General features: G+C 40.6%; 3 protein-coding genes across 3 annotated transcripts; all 3 read right to left on the reverse strand.

Annotated features, from left to right (window-relative positions):
• Nucleotides 1-8: 8 nt before the first annotated feature.
• On the reverse strand, nt 9-2765 carry LOC128266329 (uncharacterized). The gene is made up of 3 exons (XM_053002783.1): nt 2428-2765; nt 1641-1816; nt 9-877 (listed from the first exon to the last, which is right to left on the reverse strand). Exons 1-3 carry the CDS (start codon nt 2515-2517, stop codon nt 277-279), a joined length of 867 nt encoding a protein of 288 aa, XP_052858743.1. The 5' UTR covers nt 2518-2765; the 3' UTR covers nt 9-276.
• A 3760-nt stretch (nt 2766-6525) lies between these two features.
• On the reverse strand, nt 6526-10549 carry LOC128266658 (uncharacterized). The gene is made up of 5 exons (XM_053003319.1): nt 10432-10549; nt 8184-8529; nt 7665-7811; nt 7374-7513; nt 6526-7170 (listed from the first exon to the last, which is right to left on the reverse strand). Exons 2-5 carry the CDS (start codon nt 8525-8527, stop codon nt 6632-6634), a joined length of 1170 nt encoding a protein of 389 aa, XP_052859279.1. The 5' UTR covers nt 8528-8529; nt 10432-10549; the 3' UTR covers nt 6526-6631.
• A 1867-nt stretch (nt 10550-12416) lies between these two features.
• On the reverse strand, nt 12417-23222 carry LOC128266136 (uncharacterized). The gene is given in 7 exon segments (XM_053002431.1): nt 12417-13450; nt 14208-14658; nt 14725-14886; nt 14947-15060; nt 15814-16318; nt 16320-16510; nt 22767-23222. Coding segments are annotated over 6 exon segments (1572 nt in total). The 5' UTR covers nt 16449-16510; nt 22767-23222; the 3' UTR covers nt 12417-13239.
• Nucleotides 23223-23780: the final 558 nt, after the last annotated feature.

The following is a 23780-nucleotide window of genomic DNA, read 5'->3' on the forward strand; positions in this document are numbered from 1 at the left end:
AGTGTAAATTAATTACAAATGAGAGAATGATCATTATTGAGAAAACGGAAAAGTGAAAGTGAACCAGAGAATGACAAAGAGATGCAAAAGTGCGAGTTGCAGAGAGAAAAAGTGTAATTCTAGGGGAAAGTAGTGAAAGTAGAGAGATCCAGAGTGATAGGAGAGTGAGAGCGTGAGAGGAGTTTCCCCAAGCCAGCAGGAAATTGTTAGCGGAAAACCCAATTTAGTTCATTCCTGATCTAATGACATAAATAACAGGTTAGTTAGCAACTAGCTTTATTGCGCCACTTTCCCCGGCTGCTGGCCACTGTAGGCCAGGTTTTGGGCCTGCTCCTGGGGCAGCTGCACCTCCTTGGCCAAGACATCGGCGGGCACGTCCACCAGACCCTCCACGAACCCATCGAAGGCCCTCGACCACCCGGAACTGTAGCTGTCGTGGTGCGACGGCACCTCCACGATGGTCTTCTTGCTGGAGAGCAGCTTCTTCAGCGAAATAATCACCGCCAGCAGAAGGGCGATCTTCGAAACAATCAGCGCCTTTCCGGCCAGCAGGAAGAGGCCCTTGAGCAGCAGAGCTCCCACCATTCCCGTCTTGGCCGCCATCATCATGAGCAGCGGTCCCATGTTCTTCATCTTGCCACGCCCCTCCTGGAACGCCTCCAGAGGGCGCACGGACACGCCCACATTCAAGCTGCCCTCCGGATCACTGTTCATCACAAAGTCCGCGTTCTCCGAGAACTTGTAGCGCAGCGAACGCGACCGGATGAACTTCCACAGCTTGTTGGCCATCAGCAGGGCAAAGGTCTCCTCGTCGGAGCCCATGGAGCGGGACAGCAGCTGGTCCACCTCCGGGTCATCCGGCACCATCGAGATATTCCTGCAATAATTTGAATTAAATAGTAAAGCTATACAATACATCACATTGGACGGCAGTACATGTAGTGACAACTCGCACTTTTAGAGTGAGTCCAGAACACTACTAATATATAGCCACAGAGTTGAAGGACTTTAATCGACTTCATTTCATTTGCATTTATTTTTCAATAGCTTAAGCCAAAGATATAAAATTTCATTCAAAGGCTATTTTATGAAATGTGTGGTACTTTTCAAAATTTTGTTATATTATTTTTTTTTTGAGATCTTTCAACTATCTTAGTTCATTAAGATTTTGTATTCTTAAAATATAAAATTTTTACCAGCGTCGCCTTATTATTTTCACTTTAAATTCTTGAAAATAGTACAAAAATTATAAATTTGAATATAATGAAAAAAATTGATATTGGAGGAATATAGTCTAGGGGCGGCTTTGAAACATTATACTTAGATACTTGAAAAATGCCAAGTCTTAAAATATCTGAATTGCAGTTTAAATTTTGTAAAAAACCGACTTTATTGTATAGCTTTCATAGAAACAATTTAGGTATGTCCAGAATTTTATAAGTAACTAGTTTACGTTATTTAAACATTGTTCTATTTAAACTATGTGCATTCTTTGTTGTGTCATTAGACATTAATTCTTAAATCTTTAAGCCCAATATATTATTTTGCTCCTTATTTTAACATTTAGGCGAGGACTTTCTTATCAATGATTTGCCCTCACTTATATATTTGGTTAATGCTGATTAAACTTTCCAACTCACCAGTTTTCCGTGACCTTAACGCGGTCGCCGAGATCAAGTCGGGTGTTCAGGTACAGGTGGTTCATTACAATTGACATCTTGATCATCCTGCAGGCTCGATCATCCTCCTGCCTGCAGTTTTGTTTCAACTTGGCCAAGAGGAAATCTTCAATATTCCGGCGCTCGCTGTCCGTAATCTGAAAGAAGATTAAGTGTTTCATAAGTTATACAATGTCTATGATAATATTTCGAACTAGTCCTACAATAACTCTGTTGGGAACTATATAAGCAACCTTCATAAATGACTTTATAAAAGCTTTGGTTCTAGAAGATGTTTTAGAGGACGTCTACTTAATAAGAAAGGTATTTTCCAAGGTTGCTTATATTTTTTTGAAAGGACAATGATCTAATTATAGTAGTTTTGTTTAATAAATATTAAATGCACTTGAACTTAATTTTTGCAAGAAAAAAAGACGTTTAAAAAATTGTATGTGTGCGTGTAAATAAATGGTTTACTTTCTCTTATCTTAAAATTTTACTGAGGTCGGCATTTTTTTAGGTCTCGTCCTGTTAGAGGACTTAATATCCAACCATGCTTGAATTTTAATCTTTGAAAATTTTCTTTGCCAATACTGGCGGTGAACTTTCAGATAAGGCCATAAATTCGGGCGGCCATAGCAAAGGTCACTGGCTCTGATTTTCTGTGGGCCAAACCGTTATCCTTGTCACTGACAATTAATGCCCGTTCTATCAAGCACTTTGGCAACTTTTGCAACTTTTCCGGTCTTTCTGTGGGTCATTTCCTTACCGTAACGGGGCCATCCCGCCTTTTGCTGCCGCGGGCGGAAACGAGGACGAAAAATAACGCCAGCAGCGCGCAGACCTTAAATGTTTGCATTGTGGGTCTCGATTTTCGGCTTTTGGTTTGCTTGACCCGATCTTTGTTTAAACGTTCAGTTCGTGGTTGTTTTTTTTTTTTTTTTTGGTTTCACTGGGTGTCACACACGTATCTTGGGTATATATCCTGGACGTATCCTTCTGCTCCAAACACACACACTCTCACAAACGACCGCGTCTTCGCTTTGCTGGAAGTGCTACGCTCTTGCTGTTGACATCGTCGCCTTGATAGAAAACCTAATGCGAATTTTCCGCCAGTGAATTCGATTTTATATGAAAAGCGGCCAAATGCGCTGCAACCACAATACAGGTCTCTGCCGCAGTCGACGCCGACAGCGACGCCGGCGTTTGTTTTTGCAGGCACTCGATGTTGACTTTGCACCTGAAACTGGTCCCCAAAAAGACCAGCTCCTTGATTGGAGCCCCACTCGTTTGGCCAGTTTCCGAGTCGGCGAGTTTCGGAGGCTGGCTCTTTATGGCCTTGTCTCTGAACTTGCCACCACATTCTGCCACCCATTTTCTTCGACGACAAGTTCTGCTCTGCCTTTGTTGTCTTTGCCAGCGAGGGTCGTCAGCAAAAACACAGCCAGTCGAAAGTAAACAACAGACCTAATTCCCAACAACAAAGAGGCCAATTTTCCCACACAGCCGTGGTTGGTGCGGAAAAGAGGCTGGAAAAGTGGGCAGAGAGCGGCAGAGAGTTGGCAGCGAATACTAAAGTGCCATTGACAACACGCATGCAAACCTGAAAACTTTTCAGTTGCGCCAATTAGTCAAAGGCTCTTCATTCCACGGAGAATATAATGACAGGGGCGCAACTCAAGGGGAAAACTTGGCTTCTAAGTTTGTCAAGCTGTAAACTCTAATCCAGAAAATTGTTCAATAAACTATGGCTAGCAATGTTTACCAAAAGAATTTATGTTTTTTGATAGTAATAAGTTTGGCAAGGAATATATAATATATATAATAATCCAGAAAATATTTAATTTAACTAGGCTAAAATTGTTGTACAAAGAAACTACCAATAAATTTGATGATAGAATTGTACAGAAAACTTAAACTAGTCCTGGCTGACTACCATCGTTTATAATATTCAATTTATATACGGAAATGTATATAAAATTTATATACAATTTTTTTTTAGTAAGGAGCCATGTCTATATCGATTGTTTTTTCTGCTGGTATTGTACATTTATTTTTGTAATACTTTTTATGCTGCTTGAGAAATGTGCTTCTATAATGTTTTTATTTTGGGTTATGGCAGAACATCTGACTATTTATTCAATAATTCAAGCGACTTAAGTTACGGAAGTATTTCCTTATTGCTTCTAAACATCTAAGTTTTATAGTCCTAATTAACAGTTATATGATATGTTATTCTTTCAATATTTAAAAATGTATGGTTAATGGTAAATTTAATTGTAACTGTAATTATAATTTGGTGTTGAAAATAAGTAAAATATTGACATGTAGTTAGTTGACAAACAAAGTAACCAAATAAGTTACATTGAACATCAGAACAACAAACAAAATAATAGAATCAGAATGATTAAAATAATAGTTGAAAATATAGTTAACTAGTAGTGGTAAACTAGTTTGACCTTTTATGCAATTATTCCTCGTGTGAACACATACGCTTTTGTTGAATTTTCCTATGCATTTTTATACAGAATTAAAGTTTAAACTTTTAATCATCTTGGGTGGTCATTGCAATACATTTTCCGACCCCCGTTGCGGTTATCAACTGCTGCGATGCGGTGAAAACTAAAGCTCTTTTTTTTCCCACCGCTGAGGGACCGCTCTTCGTCCCAAGCAATTTAAACCCGCCACACGCGAGCTGCATTTTCCCGGGCCTTTTGCTTTTAGTCGGAACAGATTAAGAACAAGTGTAATTTATTGAATTTATTACGGATCAGCCGTGTCCCGTGGGCGTGACGGCCCAACAGGTTGTGCATCCGCTGGCCATCTGCCGAGGAAATTCAATCAATTTCCCCGCCAAGACCAAAGTTATTGCACACACCGAAAATTGGCGGCCAGCCGCAAGAGTCGCTCGAATTTCCACAGAATTTTCACCGATCTGGAAGTAGGCTAGCCGGCTGGACAGTGAGCCACCAAAGTGGGACGCCTGACCACGAAAGTGGTGTGCTCATGTGGTCGCAGAAAACCGCTAGTCGATCTGTCCATAAACCGTTTTGCTCGTCCGATCGCAGCTCCCAAATCAAATCACACCAAAAGCCAATTGCGTCCGCCCAGGCCACTTGAGGCAACAAGTGTACTGAAAAAAATTGAGAAATGAATTTTTAATGTTTACCTACACGTTACTTGAAAAGGGGTTATTGCTGTACCTGTTTAAATATATTTTTTTGGGTCGTCTAAAGGTTCAAAATTCCAGCAAGTTCCCAAAAAATACCGCAATATACCTAAACAACTCTTCATATAAAGCATAAGCAAATAATATTTTTCAAGAGCAATAGTATCGATGGTGATCCCAAACCATCGATGTTTGCTAAGTTGTTCTGTTATCGATAGTATCGATAGTGCTATTGATTGTTTTACCAACCGTACTTAAGACGCTTATAAAAAATACGTCCGTTAACTTATTTGATAAAGATTTGATGACTTATACACAGATTAGTTTTCTGAACTCTAACTTCAAATTCTCCATTAGTCGACTTGAACGACTTTTTGAAGATCGTCTGTTTTTATAAAATTAAATAAGAAAAGTTTATTTTATTTCATAACATTAATTCAATAATTAAAGAGTATCAAGTCCGATTTTATAATATTAATTTGTATGTGCCGAACTTAAAAAGAATACCTAAACACTTAAATTAAGTAACGTATGCGAAATTTCTATGGAAACTCCCTAATGTGATTGACGAAAGTACATCTAAATATGGATCCCAAGAAATGTTTTTTTTTTCTGTGTTAATGCTTAACTGGCCCCCGGCTGGAGTCATAACAATTTCTCAATCTGAAGCAAGCCTCATGGAGGCCCTAGTGGTAGCGGCTGGCGCTTTCTTTTGGAAAATGTGGTCCAGGCCAGTCGACTCCTCCAACGGTGTTGACAACGCCAGACACTGGCTTCTCGGCTGCCTAGCTACCAATATATCTAGCTGCCTCGCTTTTGGCATTGACTTTGAAGTTGGCCAAGCCAATCGGAGGAAGTTTGAGTCGTTTTGAGGAGACTTCGATAAAAGTAACTATTATTTGTCTTAGTTTTAAATGGTTTAAGTTTCCAGAATGATACATTTTGGGATCATCATTTTATCTCAAACTTAAAATGTTATAAGTATAACCATCAAAAAGATTGCATATAAAATTATAAAGTCTTGTTTGTTAATGTTAGATGTTGTAAAAAATTATGCTAACTAGATTAATGTCTAAGGGCTTTTCTGCCTAAATGGAACAAATATAATATTTAACAAAATAAAATTGTTATTTTAATATATTTGTCTTTGTTGACTATCCCCTTAAAGAAGTCTTTTAAGGTTTTTAATCAGCATAAGAAAATTTAGCACAAACAAAATCCAAAAATTCTAAAAACATATTTTCAAGCCCATAATTTACTAAGAACGAAACAAGCTTGGTCCTGTCTGCCAAATTGTTTAATTTTAAATCCATTTTCTTTCCACAGTATATGGCCGAAACAGGAAAAATTACGGTGAAACGAGATTACATGAAACGAGAGCTTAACCGACTTAAGCCTTGGCCTTAAAATGTTTTATTACCATTTTTCCGAGCTCTCTGGCAGCCCTCGATCAGAAAAAGCAAAACCAAAAAAACACGCCAGTCCACTTTTCCTCAGTTTCTCGCCTTGGCATTTCATTGCCTTAATTAAAAGCTGCATTTTATTTGTATCGGCTTTGGTGTGAGTAAAAGCAGACCAAGCGCCGAGTTTGGAAAATCATTTCGTAGTGAAATTTTTGCCATTAATTGGAAAATGCCAGCCTCGCCCCGCAACAGCAATGGATTGTTCCCTTTCCTTTCATCACAAAACTAATTGGGGTTTATTTTAAACTTTGTTTTATTTACAATTAGCGTAATAAATACTCTTATAGGAATGCAGCAAGGCCGAGGCCCATAAATAACAACGTGGGCCCAGATGCTCGAAGTTAGCTCTTCTGGGGCTGTTGCTCGGCAGCAATGTCCTTGCCGGAGTTGCGGCCATAGTAGCCGTTGTAGGCCGCCTCCTGGGGATCCCCGAAGCTCACCGAGTTGCCGGCCACCTGCTGCCCCTGGACCTGCTGCCCCTGACCCTGGTAGCTCTTGCTGTAGTAGTCGGTGTAGGGCTTGGCGAAGCTGGGCTCCTGGCGGTAGTAGGGTCCCGGGGCTCCTCCGTGGCCGCCCTCGAAGTGCTCGTGGTGGTGGTAGTAGGTGGCAGCACCCACTCCCTGGTGGTTGTACTCGGGGAAGGTGTTCTTGCTGCCGAACAGGCCGGACAGGCCGCCGCCGAAGGCTCCTCCGACGCCACCCGGCGGACGGCAGAGCTTGAAGTAGGCGAACAGACCGGGCAGGACAATGGCGGCCAGGCCAAGGATCTTCTTGAGGCCAGCGATGCCCAGGATGAAGGGCAGGAAGAGCAGCAGCTTCAGCTTGAAGATCTTCAGCACCAGCAGCAGGGGAATGATCATCTTCTTCAGCTTCTTGCGCGCTGCAAAGGCGAAATTGCAAGTTAATACATTCGCTTAAATCAAATATTAAAGTAATGTGTTTCAATATTTAAGTCGCCTTCTTTAATTTGTAAGGCTTATATTAAGAAAAATAATATGGCCAGGAAGCTTTTCCTTGCTCATTTGCAATTCTTTCCTTCATTGCCTTTGACATTAAAAACATGCCCTCTTATTCAAGACTTACAGAAATGTCCAGCACGCTGTCCATCATCAATGAGGTCCAGCTCGCCGTCAATGTCGTTTCCGATGAAACGGGCCTCGTAACGACCGGCTTCGGTGAGCTCCTCTGGCCACTCGACCTCCAGAGCCGTGGACTTGACGAAGCTGCAAAGGAGCAGGAAACGTGCCGAGGAATGAGCATTTACATATTCTTAAAAATCTCATATTTTATGCAAAAGCCCGGCCAACTTTGCGGTCCCATATTAATTTGCATCCGGCACGAGCCGCAGTCATTTGGCTAATTGTGACAGCTTACCGTTCGGCCCTTCGCAGTCCATATTTCAGCAGCTGATTCCATGGGTCATCGTCGTTCCTGGACTCCTCTGAGTACTCGAAGGGTTCCTGGAGAAGGGACCTCTGCTGGGTCTCGGGCAATCGCACCACGCGTGCAAAGTCGGTGAGCCTGTAAAAATAATGGGATAGCTTGATTAATGTACTTGTCAAGTGATGTATGAAGAAGAAAAATATGTTTCGTTAAATGTGCTTTATACACAGAATTTCACTACAAGTTGGTTTCATGTTTAAGTTGCTTGCAGAAAATATATTTTCTTCACTGGAAAGGTATGCTACTCCTTTCAATAGATGGAAGTAAATTTGCATTTTATGGGGACAGAGAAAGAAACGAGAAAATAAGAAAAGGAATGACTTTCGTGGAAATCCTTCTACCTTTGCTGTTAAGCGTCATTAAGAATTTAAAATGGTTAAGGCAATTTTTCTAGGTAAAGGAACTTTATGCGATTATGTTTAAATCAAATATTAAAGTTAAGTTGCTTACTTGTACTGGTCCTTGAAGAAGAACTCGTCGAAGGTGTTGAGGGCCTGGGTCTTGAAGCACTCGGACAGGTCGCCCCCGAGGCAGTTGCTGTTGGTCCTGGCCAGGTAGGGATCATTGTCGTTGCCCAGCCCGAAGATGCTCAGCAGGGAGGACCTTCCCCGCTCCTCGCCGACTCCTGGCTGCTGGGAATGCTGTGGCTGCTGGGGCTGCTGGACTTGCTGGATGGGCGTCTGCGGTGCATACACCTGCTGGATGTTGTTGGACGACTGCTGGTCCGGCAGACGCAGACCTTCGGCGGCCGCCGAGCTGAGGACGGCCAGTAAGACGAGCGCTCTCATTGCCATGGCTGCAAGCAGGAGAAGATGATGTGGTTTGAGACACAATCGCTGGCACAATTTCGATTTTTCTTTTCAGCCGCCGAAGTTTTCTCTCAGGCACCCGATTATTCCAGCCTCTTCGGCTCTGTCACGCGATGCCAAGCGACAAGCGTATGTGTATAAAAGCAACTTTTTTGGCAACTGCTTATTGGCTTAACGGACTGGCCATCCACTTAAAACTGACACACTTTTCAGATGGCTCAGAGGCCCCGATGGCACACTATGCAATTAGCCGCAAACACGTAATAACTCTCGCTTTCAAGCCAGCTTACCACTCTTTACTCTTCGGTGCTTACTGTTAACTTATGTTTGCTCAAATTTCTCGGTGCGAGCTTTCTGCACCCAAAAACACAGATAAAGCCACAAGAGAAGCTGGCCTAAAGTGAAATGCAGGCGGACCGGTTTGCCTGCTTAACCCTTTGGCGGCAATGAGGCGGCAAATGCACGTAATTGAATCCCGTGCTAAGGCGCATAAACAGCATGCCTAATGTGCTTTAAAAAACTCGAGGAAGTCTGGTCAGCCAGAAATGCAGTAAAGTGTGCTTAATGCGCGACTAAGACAGTGGGGCAAATAATACACGGAGTCTTGTAATTAGCGGACGAAAATATTTTTTACTATAATGCTTATATACATTTAGTCTGATAATATAGTATTTTTAAAAGTCAATAACAGATATTCATTTAAAACTTATATTGTAAAAGATATTGCTAGTAGATATCACCATTCCATTTCGCCGAAATTTTTTATTTTGTCTGAATTTTTAATAAGCACTCAAGGTAAGATATAATTTAGTTCAAGTTGTATAAGGAAATTACTAATTTGAATATTTTTAATGGCCACTGTATTAAGCTGGGCACGAACTAAAATCGCACACGAAAAGTTCGTTATGCTCGAGGGACTTTTTCGACCAAATGCTTTTACTTTCGTTACGCTCCTATTTGGACCTAACTCAGATTGGGACTCATCAACACGATGATTGTGTGGCAATCCGCTTGGGGTTTGGCCAAGTCCGCAATGACTTCTCTTTAAGAAGAAGTTCAGAGCCAGTTGAATGTCCATAAGAAACGTTTCTGTTGCGCCAAATAGTATGCCGCAAAGAATACGTTATGGCGTTGGAGTGGAAAGTTTATGGCAACTAGAAGACGAGCGCCCGAAAGCAGATAAGAAAGACCGGATATTTATGTGGAAGATTTATGGATTACTGAAGCAATTAATGATTCATGGCGAATATTTTGCGCAGTCAATGGTCCCTGCATGGGATGTCGAAAGCAAATACGAATTTGGTCACTATGTCGTGTTTGTTTTGGTTTTTGTTTTGCTTTGCCATTTACATTAGCCAGCGAAGGTCAATGAAATGTGGACTGGTGATGGTCGAAATTGCGAAATTACAATGGCGATAAATGGAAATGATGGCATTATGGGGTTGGAAGGTACAACAATTTATGTACACCCTTGAACCGCTCACCATGTTGATTTACATTAGGCGAAATATGTAAAATTACTTTAACCAAACCATTTAACGTATTTTGTTATTCAATTTATCCCGCAATTGATTTTTCTTGAAAATGTTTTATCAACTAATTAGTTCATTCAAATTAAGTTATTAAAAATAAAGTGTTATTGGCTTTTAATCTACACACAACTATAAAATTGAATATATTGAAAATAAATAAATTGACTTTTATTATTTGTGCAACTGTTATTAGCGAGATTTATCATTTTCTACCAACAACTGAACGCTTGTTTAAACTGTCGATATTAGCGGTTCCCACATCCATTACTTTTGCATATTACACAATTCTTTGCAGTTCATTTCACTTCACTTCACTTTGTTTTACATCATTTTTGTTCAGTTTTTTCCGTTGTTTACCTTTTGCTGTTTCCTATAACTGCCTGAGGAGGTTGTTGGTTGTGTGTATCCTTAATGCTTTTCCCAAGCGACTCTGTCTTTCTGCTGGCCAAAAGCGACTGTGCCGAGGCTGCTGGCCGGCAAAGATTTTATATGAAATGCGAGAAGTGGCCGGAGGAGCAGTCGACAGAGCGCTGAAACAGAGTCAACATGGAAACAATGGCCCAGACGCTGTCGTCGCTTTTGGCCCACAACGATGATGGCTAAGAGGCAGATCTCAACACGCTCGCACTTGCGGTAGGTTGCGGATCCGACCGATCGATCAGCCGATCGGGTTTTCGGTGGCTCAGTGGCTCGGTGGCTCCGTGGGTGAGAGACAACGACCTGTGCGACTTGCGTCCGGCTGGGCCTGCGTTCGTGTGCCTTGAGAAAATCCCAAAATTATTGTGGCGCACGTCGAGGCCTTGGCTTTAATTCGAGTTTGATTTAAAGAGACAACAAACTGAACAAGCTGAAGTGACTCATTCCGGGAAAACGTACGTCACAGCCATTGGGGAATTATGTAATTTTTGGCCTCTTGCCTCACAGACGATCATTACTTTTACTGCAAACTGGTTTCGGTAACGCCCACGTTTAAAGTCAGGGCGAAATGTGAACAAACCGTGCGGAGAAGCCTGCATCTGGTCTGGTGTTTGCATTCTTCGCCATTTCCTGAGGTAACATTTGTGGTGCATCTGGGAAAATCTCCCCTCTGGCAGCCACAAAAATCAAAACAACTGGCAGCATTTCTGCGGCTTTTCCCATTGCCACACTCGCACGATTTCCCGATTTTCGCCGGCCAGCGGAGGCACGAACTGCCAACGAGGCCGCAAACAGAAGTCCGCCCGCGGAAATGGATTCTGTCAGTTCGAGAGTGTGGTGGCGCCTGGGGACGTGGCTGGGAGCTTAATTGAATTATCCACTTGGGCAGTCCTTTGGGGGTTTTGGCCAGTGGGAAAATTCACAAAATGCAAATAGAATGAACACTCGGTTTGCAAGTAAATCTCTGACTGCAGTGAGGAATGTCAGAAGCAGAAGAGCTAAGCCAAATATATGCAGGCTCTTGGTTTCCCAAAAAAAATTTGCAAAACCTCTTACAGTGATTTTGTGCTAAACCAAATAAGCTCTGATAATTTTAAGCCAAATAAATAAGTATTTTTAAGCCATTTTCTATTATAAATTTTTTCAATAAATACAACATACAGTGATGCCTGTTAATAACTTTTTTAAATACATTTAATAGTAATGGTCGTAATCTACAGACACACCAGTTTGAACTGGTGCCTTCCAAATGTATTGACTTACGTAGCTAAAAAACTAGTTACAATCATCCAAATAGTTTAAAATAAGGCTAGAAGGTTACTTTTTGAAGATATTTAAAAAACTTAGTTAAACTCACTCTTATTACTCCTAAATATCTCTTAAAAATAAATAGTAAAGGGAACGATAACTTGGAGTGATCAGACATACAACGAATCTGCCGAAGCTTTTTAATTATGTAAACGTACTTTTTTTCCCACTTACAATAAACGATATGGAACTTCATTTTAAAGTTATATTTGAACCAGCCATCGGCAATCGAATATTCGAGTAAACGATATATATTGTTTCATTAAAAACGGTATTCTGGAAGAAACCAAGGGCTTAAACGAGTTCTACGCAAACCGTTGTTAAAAACAAAATTTCAGTAATCCAAACAATATATTTCAACGAACAAAGTTATGCATATGGGAATTGCAATAATTTTATTTAAGTGAAAAAATAGCGGACAATACAAAAACATAATAACAATATTAGTGTGTAATTGAATGGAAATATAATAATTGATGTTCAAAAAGGAGGTGAGCCAGCAAATACTTCAAAGCCCAATAGCAATATCTTAATAGTCATTAGATCTACTTAAATTTTAAATTCTCTTAAATTTAAAAAATATGTTAACACCTGACATTTCAATTTCATTTAAATTATAATTAATTTCACCTTATGCGGACGCTTTTATTTACCTCTTTAATATGCTTATCTGAATCTTAGGCACTTGTTTGCATTTAATTAGGTTCCATGATTTTCCAGGCCTGGTAGAGATTTCAGTACAATGCAAATATTTGCAATAAATCTGGAAAGGTGTTTCCAAGCTTAAGTCGTCAGAAATGCTGTTTCTCCTTGCAATCAATTGAAATCAATAATAGGCCTATGTTCCTTTTTCCCTTTCAATGAAGCACATATGCTTTGAGTTATCCTTTAAGTTTCCAAAAATTGTAACCACTTTAAATATTAATTCCAGTAGTATTGGTGGACAAACATAAATTTATTGATTATTTTAGGACATTGAACAACTCTCGCTGACTAATCGCATAACAACAACAGAATAAATATTTAATAATAGATAGGTTAATTTTAAACATAGTCGTAGGCTAGAAATAAATACTTAAGAAAAATCATCTAAATGGCTAAAAATAACAGTATCATCCAGTAATAGGTGTTCGCGCTAATTAAACTACGAAACAAAGTTTTCTATTTACAGCGTTTTAATGAAGCCCGCCCCCGCCCCGCCCATAACCCCCACATCCTCCGCTGACAGCTGCCGCCGGTGGAGCGTCTAACGAACTTTTATATATGGCTAGGCTATCCTATCTAAAGTACGATTTGCATAATTACACCTCCCATTCCCAGAAGACAGACGCACAGTCAGACGGAATTTTGACGTGACTCCGGCGAACTGTGCTGTCACCTCGACCTTAATCAGCATCAGCATTAGCCATATTCTGTGTGACTTTGCGACTCCGTCTACGTCTACGTCAGTTTGCGGGCCTGGACCAGCTTGTTGATGTCGTTGTAGGTGGACAGCATGGCCGGGTTCTCGAAGTCCTTCAGCTCCTTGCACTTAGCGAAGGACTCGTCGCAGTCGATCCCATCCTGGCCGTCCTTTGCAGCCCGCATGTACTTGAAGAACCGCAGGATGTCCGGGTTGTCGGAGGTCGGTTTTCGCAACTCGTTCAGTTCCCTAAAAGTGGAGATGACATCAGTTAACATAGGCTATAAATTAAAAATAAATAAACTGCTTTTATGTTTAAAGTTCAAAAAATATGAATAACAATATTTCAATACAAATAGCTACTCAATCTTTAAATTGATCTGAGATTTGTAAAAAATTTAATTTGTCAAATATTAAATAAACCTTATAGGAATTTCAGTTTTTTTTATTGTGTGTATTTCTACAAACAGAATTCATGCTGGAAAATGTGACCCAAATGGCAACAAATTTATTCCCAAAAACTTACTTTTCAGTACACCCAAAGAGAAACATGGTATATCCAAACATTTCCACTTTGAATTACTGCATTTGCCTCGAGGGGAAAACTAAATTGAAATCTATAATTTCCCTTTTGGATAAACCAACTATATAAGTTAATTATTACATTTTAAGTTTTTCAGTTGTTACCTTTATATAGTAAAAATACATAAAATACATTTAAGACTCGCTTTTTTATTCCGTTTTGTCGTCAACTCCAATGAATAAGCAAAATTTTACTTTTTAAATATTCATTGCTTTTCTTTATTCATTGCTCATTGCTTGCACTTACGTAGAATCGTATGGTTAAAAAAAAGTGAGCAATGAATGGGGCTAAGAATTCTTATTAATTTTGGAATTTAAAAATGTGCTCAAGGCCGTTTAGTTTTCGAGTTGGCAATCGATACCCTACTGTATTCATTCAAGTGTGCCCAAGCACAGCACACTTTCGGGCGAACATCGAACTCACCTGCTCAATTGGGCGGAAACCAGGTTGCTGTACGGAGCATACTTTGCGGGGTTGGCGTACATGAGGCAGATGAGTTTCTCGCGGCAAGCCTCGTTCTCCGGATTCAGTTTTAGCTGGGCAAACACCGAGTCCAACCGCGACAGAAGCGGACTGTAGAAGGGATCGTAGTTGGACAGCAGCAGCGATGAGCTGGGCACCTTCTGGAAGCTCTGGAACGTGTTCATCACCGCCGGCGTGGGTTTCTTCGTCATCCCTGGAGCTCCACCACCAGCTCCGGCACTGAAGGATCCCGACATGCTCTGGGAGTTCTTGAAGGACGCAGCACCAATGCTCTGCAGGGCGCTGAGGTACGTGTCCTGCATCATCTGCTGGCCGCCGTAGCGCGAAAGGGTTGCCTGATTGAGCGCATTTCCGTTGACCTGGGCATATTGCGCCTGCTGCTGGGAAGCCTCTGCAAGGTAAGCAATATGCTAAATCAGTTTTATCAGAACACATCCCCCCATTTGCGATGGCCCACCTGCATTGTACTCGTAGCCAGCCGGAGTCTTGCCCTCGTCGGCCAGGGAAAACTTGCTGTCGTCATCGAAGTTGACGCTGTTGTCCCGGAAGTCCAGTTCCTGCGGCGGTTCCATGGGGCGGATGAACAACGGCACCGAGCCAGACGAGCCGGATGTGATGCCTGTCGCAAACGATTACACATTTTTAAATTTATTCAATTCTGGAAGCTACTGGTAGTTACCCTTTCCAATCAGTCGGCTGACACTGCTTATGATGGTCGGCAGGAACATGGCAAAGAGCACGCTCTTCAGCACTTGCAAGCCCATGTAGATGGGCCACATCACCTTCTTCAAGCCTGTGGGGTGGAAAATCGGTACGTCGTTATGGAAAATATAGTACATAAGACCTGCTTTCAGGGACACGCTTTAAATCCCCAAGTATGCAAGCGTGCTTAAACCAATGACTCTTTGCACTTTGATATTTTGTTGGCAAACATGTGATTGAGCTCTAAGAAGGTTCTAGAGAAAATATTCTGCAGAATGTGAGTGGGAGGTATCTTATAATCCTTTGTGTTGGGGCCACTTTGGTAGATAAATTTGTTTTCAAATTCTTTAAATTTGGTTTAGTGTGCTTTTAAAAAAACATGCAATAAATTACGCTGCGAGCTACACTGGTAAAAAAGGAAGTAATTTCAAATATTTTGTATTTAATTTAAATATTTTTCCTTTGGTTTTAAGTTATTTCAAATTTGAATATATTAAAAAATGTAATTTTTCATTTTACTATATTCGGATTTGATTTAAATATCTGAAAACTGAATTTAAATTTAAACCATATTTAACTCAAACGAAATGCATTTAAATAAAATAGGAACTATTTTAGATCTATTATTTTTCTCATAAGTTACAATTTTTAATATTAAATTATGCTATTTAATACGACTTGTATATGATTTTATGATTTCATATTTAAATTTAATAATAAAAATACAATTCTAAATTTTATTTTTATCAGTGCACTCTTGTTTTTATATGCAGCTAGGGGTGCTTAGGATAGTTCGGCAATCATTTCGCTTTAAAAATGATCTTGGCTTGAGTCTTTAACTTACCGCTGAAGAAAAGCAGCCGGGCACTTTCGAAGGCCCTTGGAACATTGAGCTCGACATTGGTTTCCTCCAAAATGCTGCGCGTGGTGCGCTTTCCAGACTGCGTTTGTGGGTGCGAGTGGTTCTGCTGAAGGGCAAGGACCAAGCCGGGAGTGGGTTCGAATTTGCCCTGGCTGAAGAACTGCTCCACATAGTCCACCAGCAGATCCTCCAGGCCCTTCAGCTCGGCTTCGATGGCGGCCGAGCTGTTGCTCGAGTTGACTGTTGAAGTCTTGGGCTGCTCCGATGTGTGCTTGAAGTTCCTGCGCCGCATGGCCACCGTCAGGCGGAGATCGCTCTCACTTTCCGCCGGCTGGAAGACCCGGTACTGCCCCGACTTGGTGAAGACGTTGCGGGAGATGAACTCGGGACTGATGTCGATGGGCAGGATGGGTCGGAAGGTGTCGTCGTTGCGCGGCTGACCTGCCATCGTGGTGAGGGGTTGACTATAGGGTGCGCCCGACTCGGGAAACATCTGCTGGTACCATCGCCACATTGCAGAGCAGGATAAAGCCACACAACAGCGGACTGCATCGCCGCTTTCTGTGGCTGTTTGCTTTTAATTTCGCTCCGTCGATATCCTGGCCCCACATTTTCATTATCCTTCGCCTTGCAGCTGCACTCGCATGCCAAGGTCCTCGATTCGATTCAGCTCCGCTTCCTGTAATGAATAATTGCCTTGTTAAGAGAGGGTTCTCTTGTTCCATGCGATGGAGTTTTGGCCAATTTTCGCGAACTCAGCGCGGTTGGCACACGAATAAATAACTTTTTGGAACGTGACTGGCAGCCGGAAAAATATTCAAAACCTGATAAGCGCATAACGTGCGTCCTTGAAGGCGATAAAGGTACTAACGGAATGAAAGTACAGTTGGAAAACATTTTTCACTTGACTCTCGCAGGTAAAAGCTTTATATTATAAACTTGTTTAATCCACAAACATTTATTATAAAAGTGTTTGCGATTTTACAAAACGTGCTTGCATTTATCCATTTATTTGATTTTCACCATTTCAATAATTAAGGTAATTAGTACGTAATTTTTATTTTCAAATGTATATTGCTTAGACGTCATTGTGTTTATATGCAGGTCTTAACTTTTAGCATATACGTTTCCTTATTCCAACTTCTTTTTAACACACGCCTTAAATTAATACGCAGTTTCAATTAAATTTTTTTTTTATTCAATTTCAATTTAATTTGTAAATTGCTCAAACCTTAAGTAGTTGCTTTTTCGGGTATAGCCCTTCACTTTCTGAAAAGCAATCTGTAACAATTTTAAGATTTTTTTTATTTCGTAAACAATTAAGACCAAATCAAATAATTGTATTGAACGTCAGGTAAATTTAATTTGCATAATGATTACCCCTTTTTAAAAATTATTTCCACAATTTTCTCGCTTGGGCGTGAGTTTTATCTTATTTAGCAAAGCACTTAAATCAATATTTTTTGTTGCGGTAAACAGCACGAAAAATACGAATTTGCTGGTCCATTAAATAAACACCCTTTCACGAAATTTTGAGGCCCATAAAATATATAATTTACAATATAAGGAGAACCAACCATGCACAATTGAAATAAGCATTTGCTCAATTACACCCAGCCTAATTTTGTACATAGCGTTAACCCTATTTATTTTATTAGCGGGTAATGTGAACAATTGCTTGTAACAAGCTTTATATAAGCGAACCTCGGTAAGATTTAAATCATTCATACATTTTATAAAAAAAACAGATTATTATTGCTGCCTACAATTATTTTGAAAACATTTTTGTGAATTGCACTTTAAACAATATTGTTTGTTTTAGAGCCCGGCGCTAATCAGGCTGGGTAATGTGAATGATTTGCCGTTTTCCATCCGATGGGCATCACAATTGGTGGGGCTCGTGCCCATCACCAGCCACAGCCCCCGCCGCCAAAAACCGTCCCTCTTCAGCACACAAAGCACGTCGCCCACTTTTTATTTGCCTTTGCCATCCGTCGCGTTCGTTTTGTGACACGCCGCATGCCATGCAGCATTTGGATTCACAATCGCATTTGCTATATTCCATCCACATCCACCATCACGCCCGCTGGGGAAAAGTGAAAATGTACACTGTTTTGTTTGTGTTTACTCAGCTCGGGCGCTTCAGATGGGTTGGAACTACCTTCCTTCAGACTAGAGACTTCAGAGCCCGGTCCAGATCACGTTATTTTCGTGTTGCATTTTCACTTTCGATTTTTCCCAAGAAGCGGCAATGGCTCGAAAAACTATTACAGAACTGAGTTTGCCGACTGCAAAGCCGCAAATTGCGCCCAACAATTGCGATGCACAAAGCGAATCAGCGAACTTATTGTTGTGCTGTTTATTCCTTGGCTTAGTTATCAAAGCTTAAGAGTCGATGCTGCAGTCGACTGTGAGCTTAATTGAAAAACACATGATGGCAGGTGGTAAGAATCTATAATCTGAGAAACCGTCGATTGGGGATAATGTCACTCTCTAACTGATGTGGAATGCCTGATTACTCCGACTATTTTCTTCGAAGTAAACTAAAGTTTGAAAGTCAGCCAAACTGACAGAGCGGATATTCAAAGATTGAGGATAAGCCGTAGAACTTTGCTGGCAGCTTGCAGTTAATTATGTTTGGAACACCAACAAAAAATTTTCATCAAAATACAACTATTTTGATGTTAATGTAAAGTTATAATTAATCTACCTCATAATTTAAAAATTCACTAGGGCTGCAAACCAGTTTGTTGTTGGTGTTAAACAGATTAACTAGAATCAAACATAATAATTAAGTAGTAAACATTTAACGTTTATGTTTACTACTTAATTATTATGTTTGATTTTGTAAAAAAAATAAATAAAACATAAAAAAGGAAAAAATGTATTGAAATAGGCATATTGCAAAAATTATAACATTCAAAGTCAAAACAAAAATATTTTAAGTAAATAAATCATAGGTAACAAACCTATGGATGTATACTATGAGTATCAGTAAAATTAATATTTAATAACAAATCAGAAATAACAACATAAAAATAAAAAATTTATTTAGTATATAACTTTTTGACACAAGTTATATTTATATGCATAGACCGCAGTATGCAGCAATTAAAAATATATAAAATTCTCAAATAGTCAAAGCTAAAATATTCGGAAGTGCAGTGAAGATCCATGAAAGGCACTGTTTAATTCCCAATAATATGGTTTATGTTTGGTGAGCTTTTACTTTTAAATGCCTTCAGTGAATGGTATTCAATGAGTCTTGACTGATTAAAAATAGCTTCAGTTTGAAGCTTTTAAGGCCGGAATTTTCCCATGGCTGCAGTGCGGTTGTTTGTACCCGTCAAAACCGCTCAACTCGCTTTGTTTGAGCATCAAGATGCATCTGGGAATTGTGGGAGACAGTCACTGCTCCGCTAATGGAAACATTAAGATCATTGCCAGTCCATCAGGGACCATCATTTATCAGCTTGCTGTGCTCGGGAGTATTCCTTTGTGCGGTGGCTGTCTAAATATTTCATTAAAAAGTACCGACCGACGATTTAGGCTTTATTCTCCCTGCTAACAAGTTTAACACTAATGCTGCATTAATTATTCACAGAGTGTGCGCGTTTGGGCCATGGCAATGGCAATGGCATCATGCAAATTAGTTTTTAACATTACAATTAGAACTCTCACCCCAACCCTTTGAACCCCGCCCCCCTTTGGCGAGACTTAGTTATGGTTTGTGCTCGGTCTACCTTCATGCTCTGATATTCTGCTCTGATATAGTTTAGGCAAACTTTTTGCAAAACAGTCGAGGCGGGAAAGGCAGAGGCAGAGGCAGCGTTTAATCAGATTTCTGCCTCCCCTGCTTTTACCATATTACTCTGATCTCCGTGCATCCGCGCTCATCCGAGACGAAGTTTCCCAATTAAGTCACAAAAGTTTGCCGAGTTCTGATCTAATGGAAACCGATGTCTCGACCGCACATGCCCCATATTACCATTGGCTCTAGCTCCGCAAAAGAGGGAATCACGGGTGTAATAAGCTGGCCATCATGGTTTGCGACACGCTCGTCCAGCGACTCTTAAAAAAAAAACATTAATTCTCAAAGTACTCAACTTGGACGATGTCAACCAGTTTGACAAACAACGTATACTAACGGTCGAAAATGCTCGTAAACGCGCTGCATCGTAACTGTTAGTTTGTGACATAACTGTTAAGTCCAACAAAACCCGAGAACAAGTTGGCCGAGACCAGAAGTTGGCCGAGACCCAGGGAAAGCCATTTGGTCATCTGTTGTAGTCGGATGGCAGGTGCATGCACCCACAGATAGAGTCTGGCTGTCCGAACAAATGGAGAATTATGGACGAGAAGGTCAACTACCTGTGGTAGTTCATAATTTCGAGTCAAGCTTGATTCCCATTTTTCATTCATAGAAAGCAGTCGTTTTGTTAGGAAAGACACTTTAAATTAGGTTCTAAGCTTTAGTTTATTTTTGTCCAAGGACCACAAATATTATCTTTATGTTCACAAGTTTTTTTCATCCTAACTTGTTTAAAATAGTGCAATGAAGTTTAATTCAAGTAAAGGGTAAAGGTAAGGGTTAAAGCTCATGTCTATAAATTACTATAGGAAAAATAAGCCTATTAGATTATGGTATCAATTGCCAAAACTTTTCGATTTTATGGTTATGGATTTAATAATTTTTTTTGCCTAAAAGTAAGGCCAGTTTATTGGTCACAAATATTTAAGCCTTGATTTTAGGTTAAATGACCCAAAACTTCACTCCAGGTTTGGGCTTATGGCAATATTGTATTGTGTATATAAGTAAGTGCTTGTGTGCGTATTTTAGATACATGCTGTTCGTATCTTATATTCATATATGATTTTACGTTTCTGAAATAACTGTCAACGTTTTGACAGCTTGCAATGGCTTGCTCCTTAAAGTAACCTTTCTCCAGTTCTCTTTTTGCTGAAGAAATGGCGATAAAAACCTGAATACCAATGTGATTGAATAAGAAATTACTGCGCGAAACCTTCGTCAATTTTGAACCTTTGGCCGCTTCGAGTCAAACATTAAGTCACACGCGATAAACACTGTCAGGCAAATCCAGAATGTCTTCAACAAGCTGTTTGCTCGGCTTAACGGCTCTCACTCGAAAGCGAAATAATGGTTGCTACGTGAGGAACTTGGCTCAGCCTTTTCGGAGTGGCTTTAATCGATTCCAGGTTAGGACAATCAGTTTCGGCTGATTCCCGACAACCTGGCAATGCAATCAGTCTGGGCCAAGTCAAATGGAATGTTGTTTTCGCCAATTAGCCGCCAATTTGGCCGTAATGCTAGCAGGCCCATTAGGCGCTGATTGTTTTACGGGGCGTTTTCGCTCCTCGGCTGACACTCACTCGAATTTAGTGATTTACATGCGTGCCCAGCACCTGGGTGGTGTTTCTGCGATTCGACTGCGATTCCCCTGGGCTTTAGAAAGTCGACTGCTATTCATGTCGTTAAGTCGGTGCTGTAAGACCAAATTAAAATCGCTCGCAGTCCGCGAGTGATGTAATCTTTGCCTTCTGTTTTAGTTCACTATCCAAACGACTTTTAAATCACCGCCAATTCAAGCCGAACTCAAGTGCCCGTGAAACCATTTTGACATACCCATCTTGCGAGGATGTCGAGCGACAGCTCTTCCATATGGAAATCATGTGTGGATGCGGTCTTCATCTGCAGCTGTCGGTTGATATGAGTGCTCTCGACAGGAAAGTTGCTTCTCCAGCGTGCGAGATTTAAGAGCTGGCAAAATGAAAGTGCGAGTCGGCGGAAAAACACTCGTGACTCGCGAGGATGCTCCTCTGCATCTGCCTCCCAGCCCACTCGCATTTCACTAACCGGCACCACTGCACCACTAACCACAATTCCAGTGAGCAACTGCAAATTAATACGAGTTTGTGCTCTGTAGTCCGATTAAATGCCATGATAGTTGCACAGAAAAAAGTTCGGACACTTTATGTAAATTTATCAAGGGTTTTTCTTAAGTAAAAATATTTAATGTATTTCTTTTTTAAGCAAAAACGTTTATCTAGTTTTCAGAAATTAGCTATTTAGAGCACCCATATACAGAGGCTGATAATTATATTCTTCAACAACAAAGAAACAACCCTCTTGCATATAAAGAATCTATGATTTTCGACAATGTTATCTTTTATGAGTAGAAGTTGAATTTAAAGCTGATTTTAATATGATTTGAATTTAATTTAAGTTAATATATTGCTATGTCACCAAACACTCAAGCATTCCCCGATTATCTTGTTTGAAATTAAAGATAGTTTATACAAGAAAAAATTATTTTCCACAATGGAATTTTGATCTGTATATATCAAGTCTATAATTTGTCTCTGTGTGTTTCACTCCTCCGCTCGTATCATTTTCATAACTTTGCAGTTGATCGACTGAGACGAGGGCTTTCTTCGACGCATTTTTACGCGCTATGAGCCGAAAAAAGAAAGTATCGTTGAACATTTGGCGACGCTTCGATTGCCGGCCCTGCTGAGCAGATGATTCCCTTTTGGCCAGTTGGGGTAGGCCAGCTGCTCGGCTTGCATAACATCTTTCGACAATTAATTACGCAGCCGCCGAGCTTTTCTATTAAGTTAGCGGCCAGCTCAGGCCCACACAGTGTGAAACTCGTAGTTTCGGAGGTTCGGAGATACAAATGCGGAGGGACAGCGATGTGAATGGCTTTGAACAGCAACAACAGTGTCGACAGGGAAATGCTAACAATCGGTTTCTTTTCTGTTTTGTCGGCGGCAACAAGCTTCTCCCAGCGCAGGCAATAACTCATTAATTGTTCGAATTAAGACTCGTGAATAAAGACTGCATGGAGGATCGGTGTCTCACTGGTGATTAATGAGGCCACTCACTGGCGGTCATCAATAACAACTCAATTTACCTTTTCGCTGGCAAAGCTGGGTAATTCCTTCAGGAGTTCAAGTTTTGTGGTAATTATATTTTTGCATTCGGCGAAGAACTTTCTTCGCCAGACTTTCGTTTCTGTGTGTTTTGAAATCGGAATTGCATTCACTGCTGCGCTGCGTCGGCTCTCCGATTTGGCCAGGTGAAAATACTGGCCGAAACCCGTTCACTCACTGCGCTCACTTCCTTTGTCAATGCAATTGCCGCAGCTCGTTTCACTTTAACAGCACTTTAATCCACTGTGTTTGCCCGTGAGTTTGCCCGTGCAAACAATGGACCCCACTTTTAACTGGTGCAGCACACGCCACTGATTGCCAGTATTTTGGCAGTTATTGTAATCGATGGGGATTGGAGATCGTTAACTAGCTTTTCCTCGGATTTCTCGCGCGCTTGCGTCTGTCGCTCAGCTCGCGAAGATTTAGACTGCCGGGCGAAAGCCAAACGGCGGGTGCGATCAACCAGTTTGGCCTTACGTAGCGCTGCGCAACGTGAGCGGACCGCTGTGCTTACGTAGCGAAGAGCGGCTTAAGAGCGCCGCCTGCCAAGTCTTTGAGCCGGGCCAAAGCTGAAGCCAACAGCTGACGGCAAAGCCGAGTGACAACGCCGTCAACTACACCGGCAGAAAATTGGGATCTTTCGCTTATGGGTTCATTTGTATTAGTATGTTTATTTATAAAAATATTTTAAGACAAATACATTTAACAAACCCGGAACTTTACAAATATGCTGATAGCTACTTTGCAACTAACTTAAGACGCATAAAAAACATATAATATTAGAAATAATATATATATTATTAATATATATTAATAGTAAGAGGTACAAATGTCATTTTATACAATTTCCTTTATATTTGTATATATATGCAATTAAAATTATAATTTTAAAAATATGGTAACAAGCGAGCTTATAAAATGCAATTACAAATACAAATAAAATAGTAATTATCATATAATTGGAGTTCCCACAAAATGTGTGGGTAGCGCAGATC

The sequence above is a fragment of the Drosophila gunungcola genome, chromosome 3R, assembly GCF_025200985.1.
Source record: "Drosophila gunungcola strain Sukarami chromosome 3R, Dgunungcola_SK_2, whole genome shotgun sequence".
Lineage (NCBI taxonomy): Eukaryota > Metazoa > Arthropoda > Insecta > Diptera > Drosophilidae > Drosophila > Drosophila gunungcola.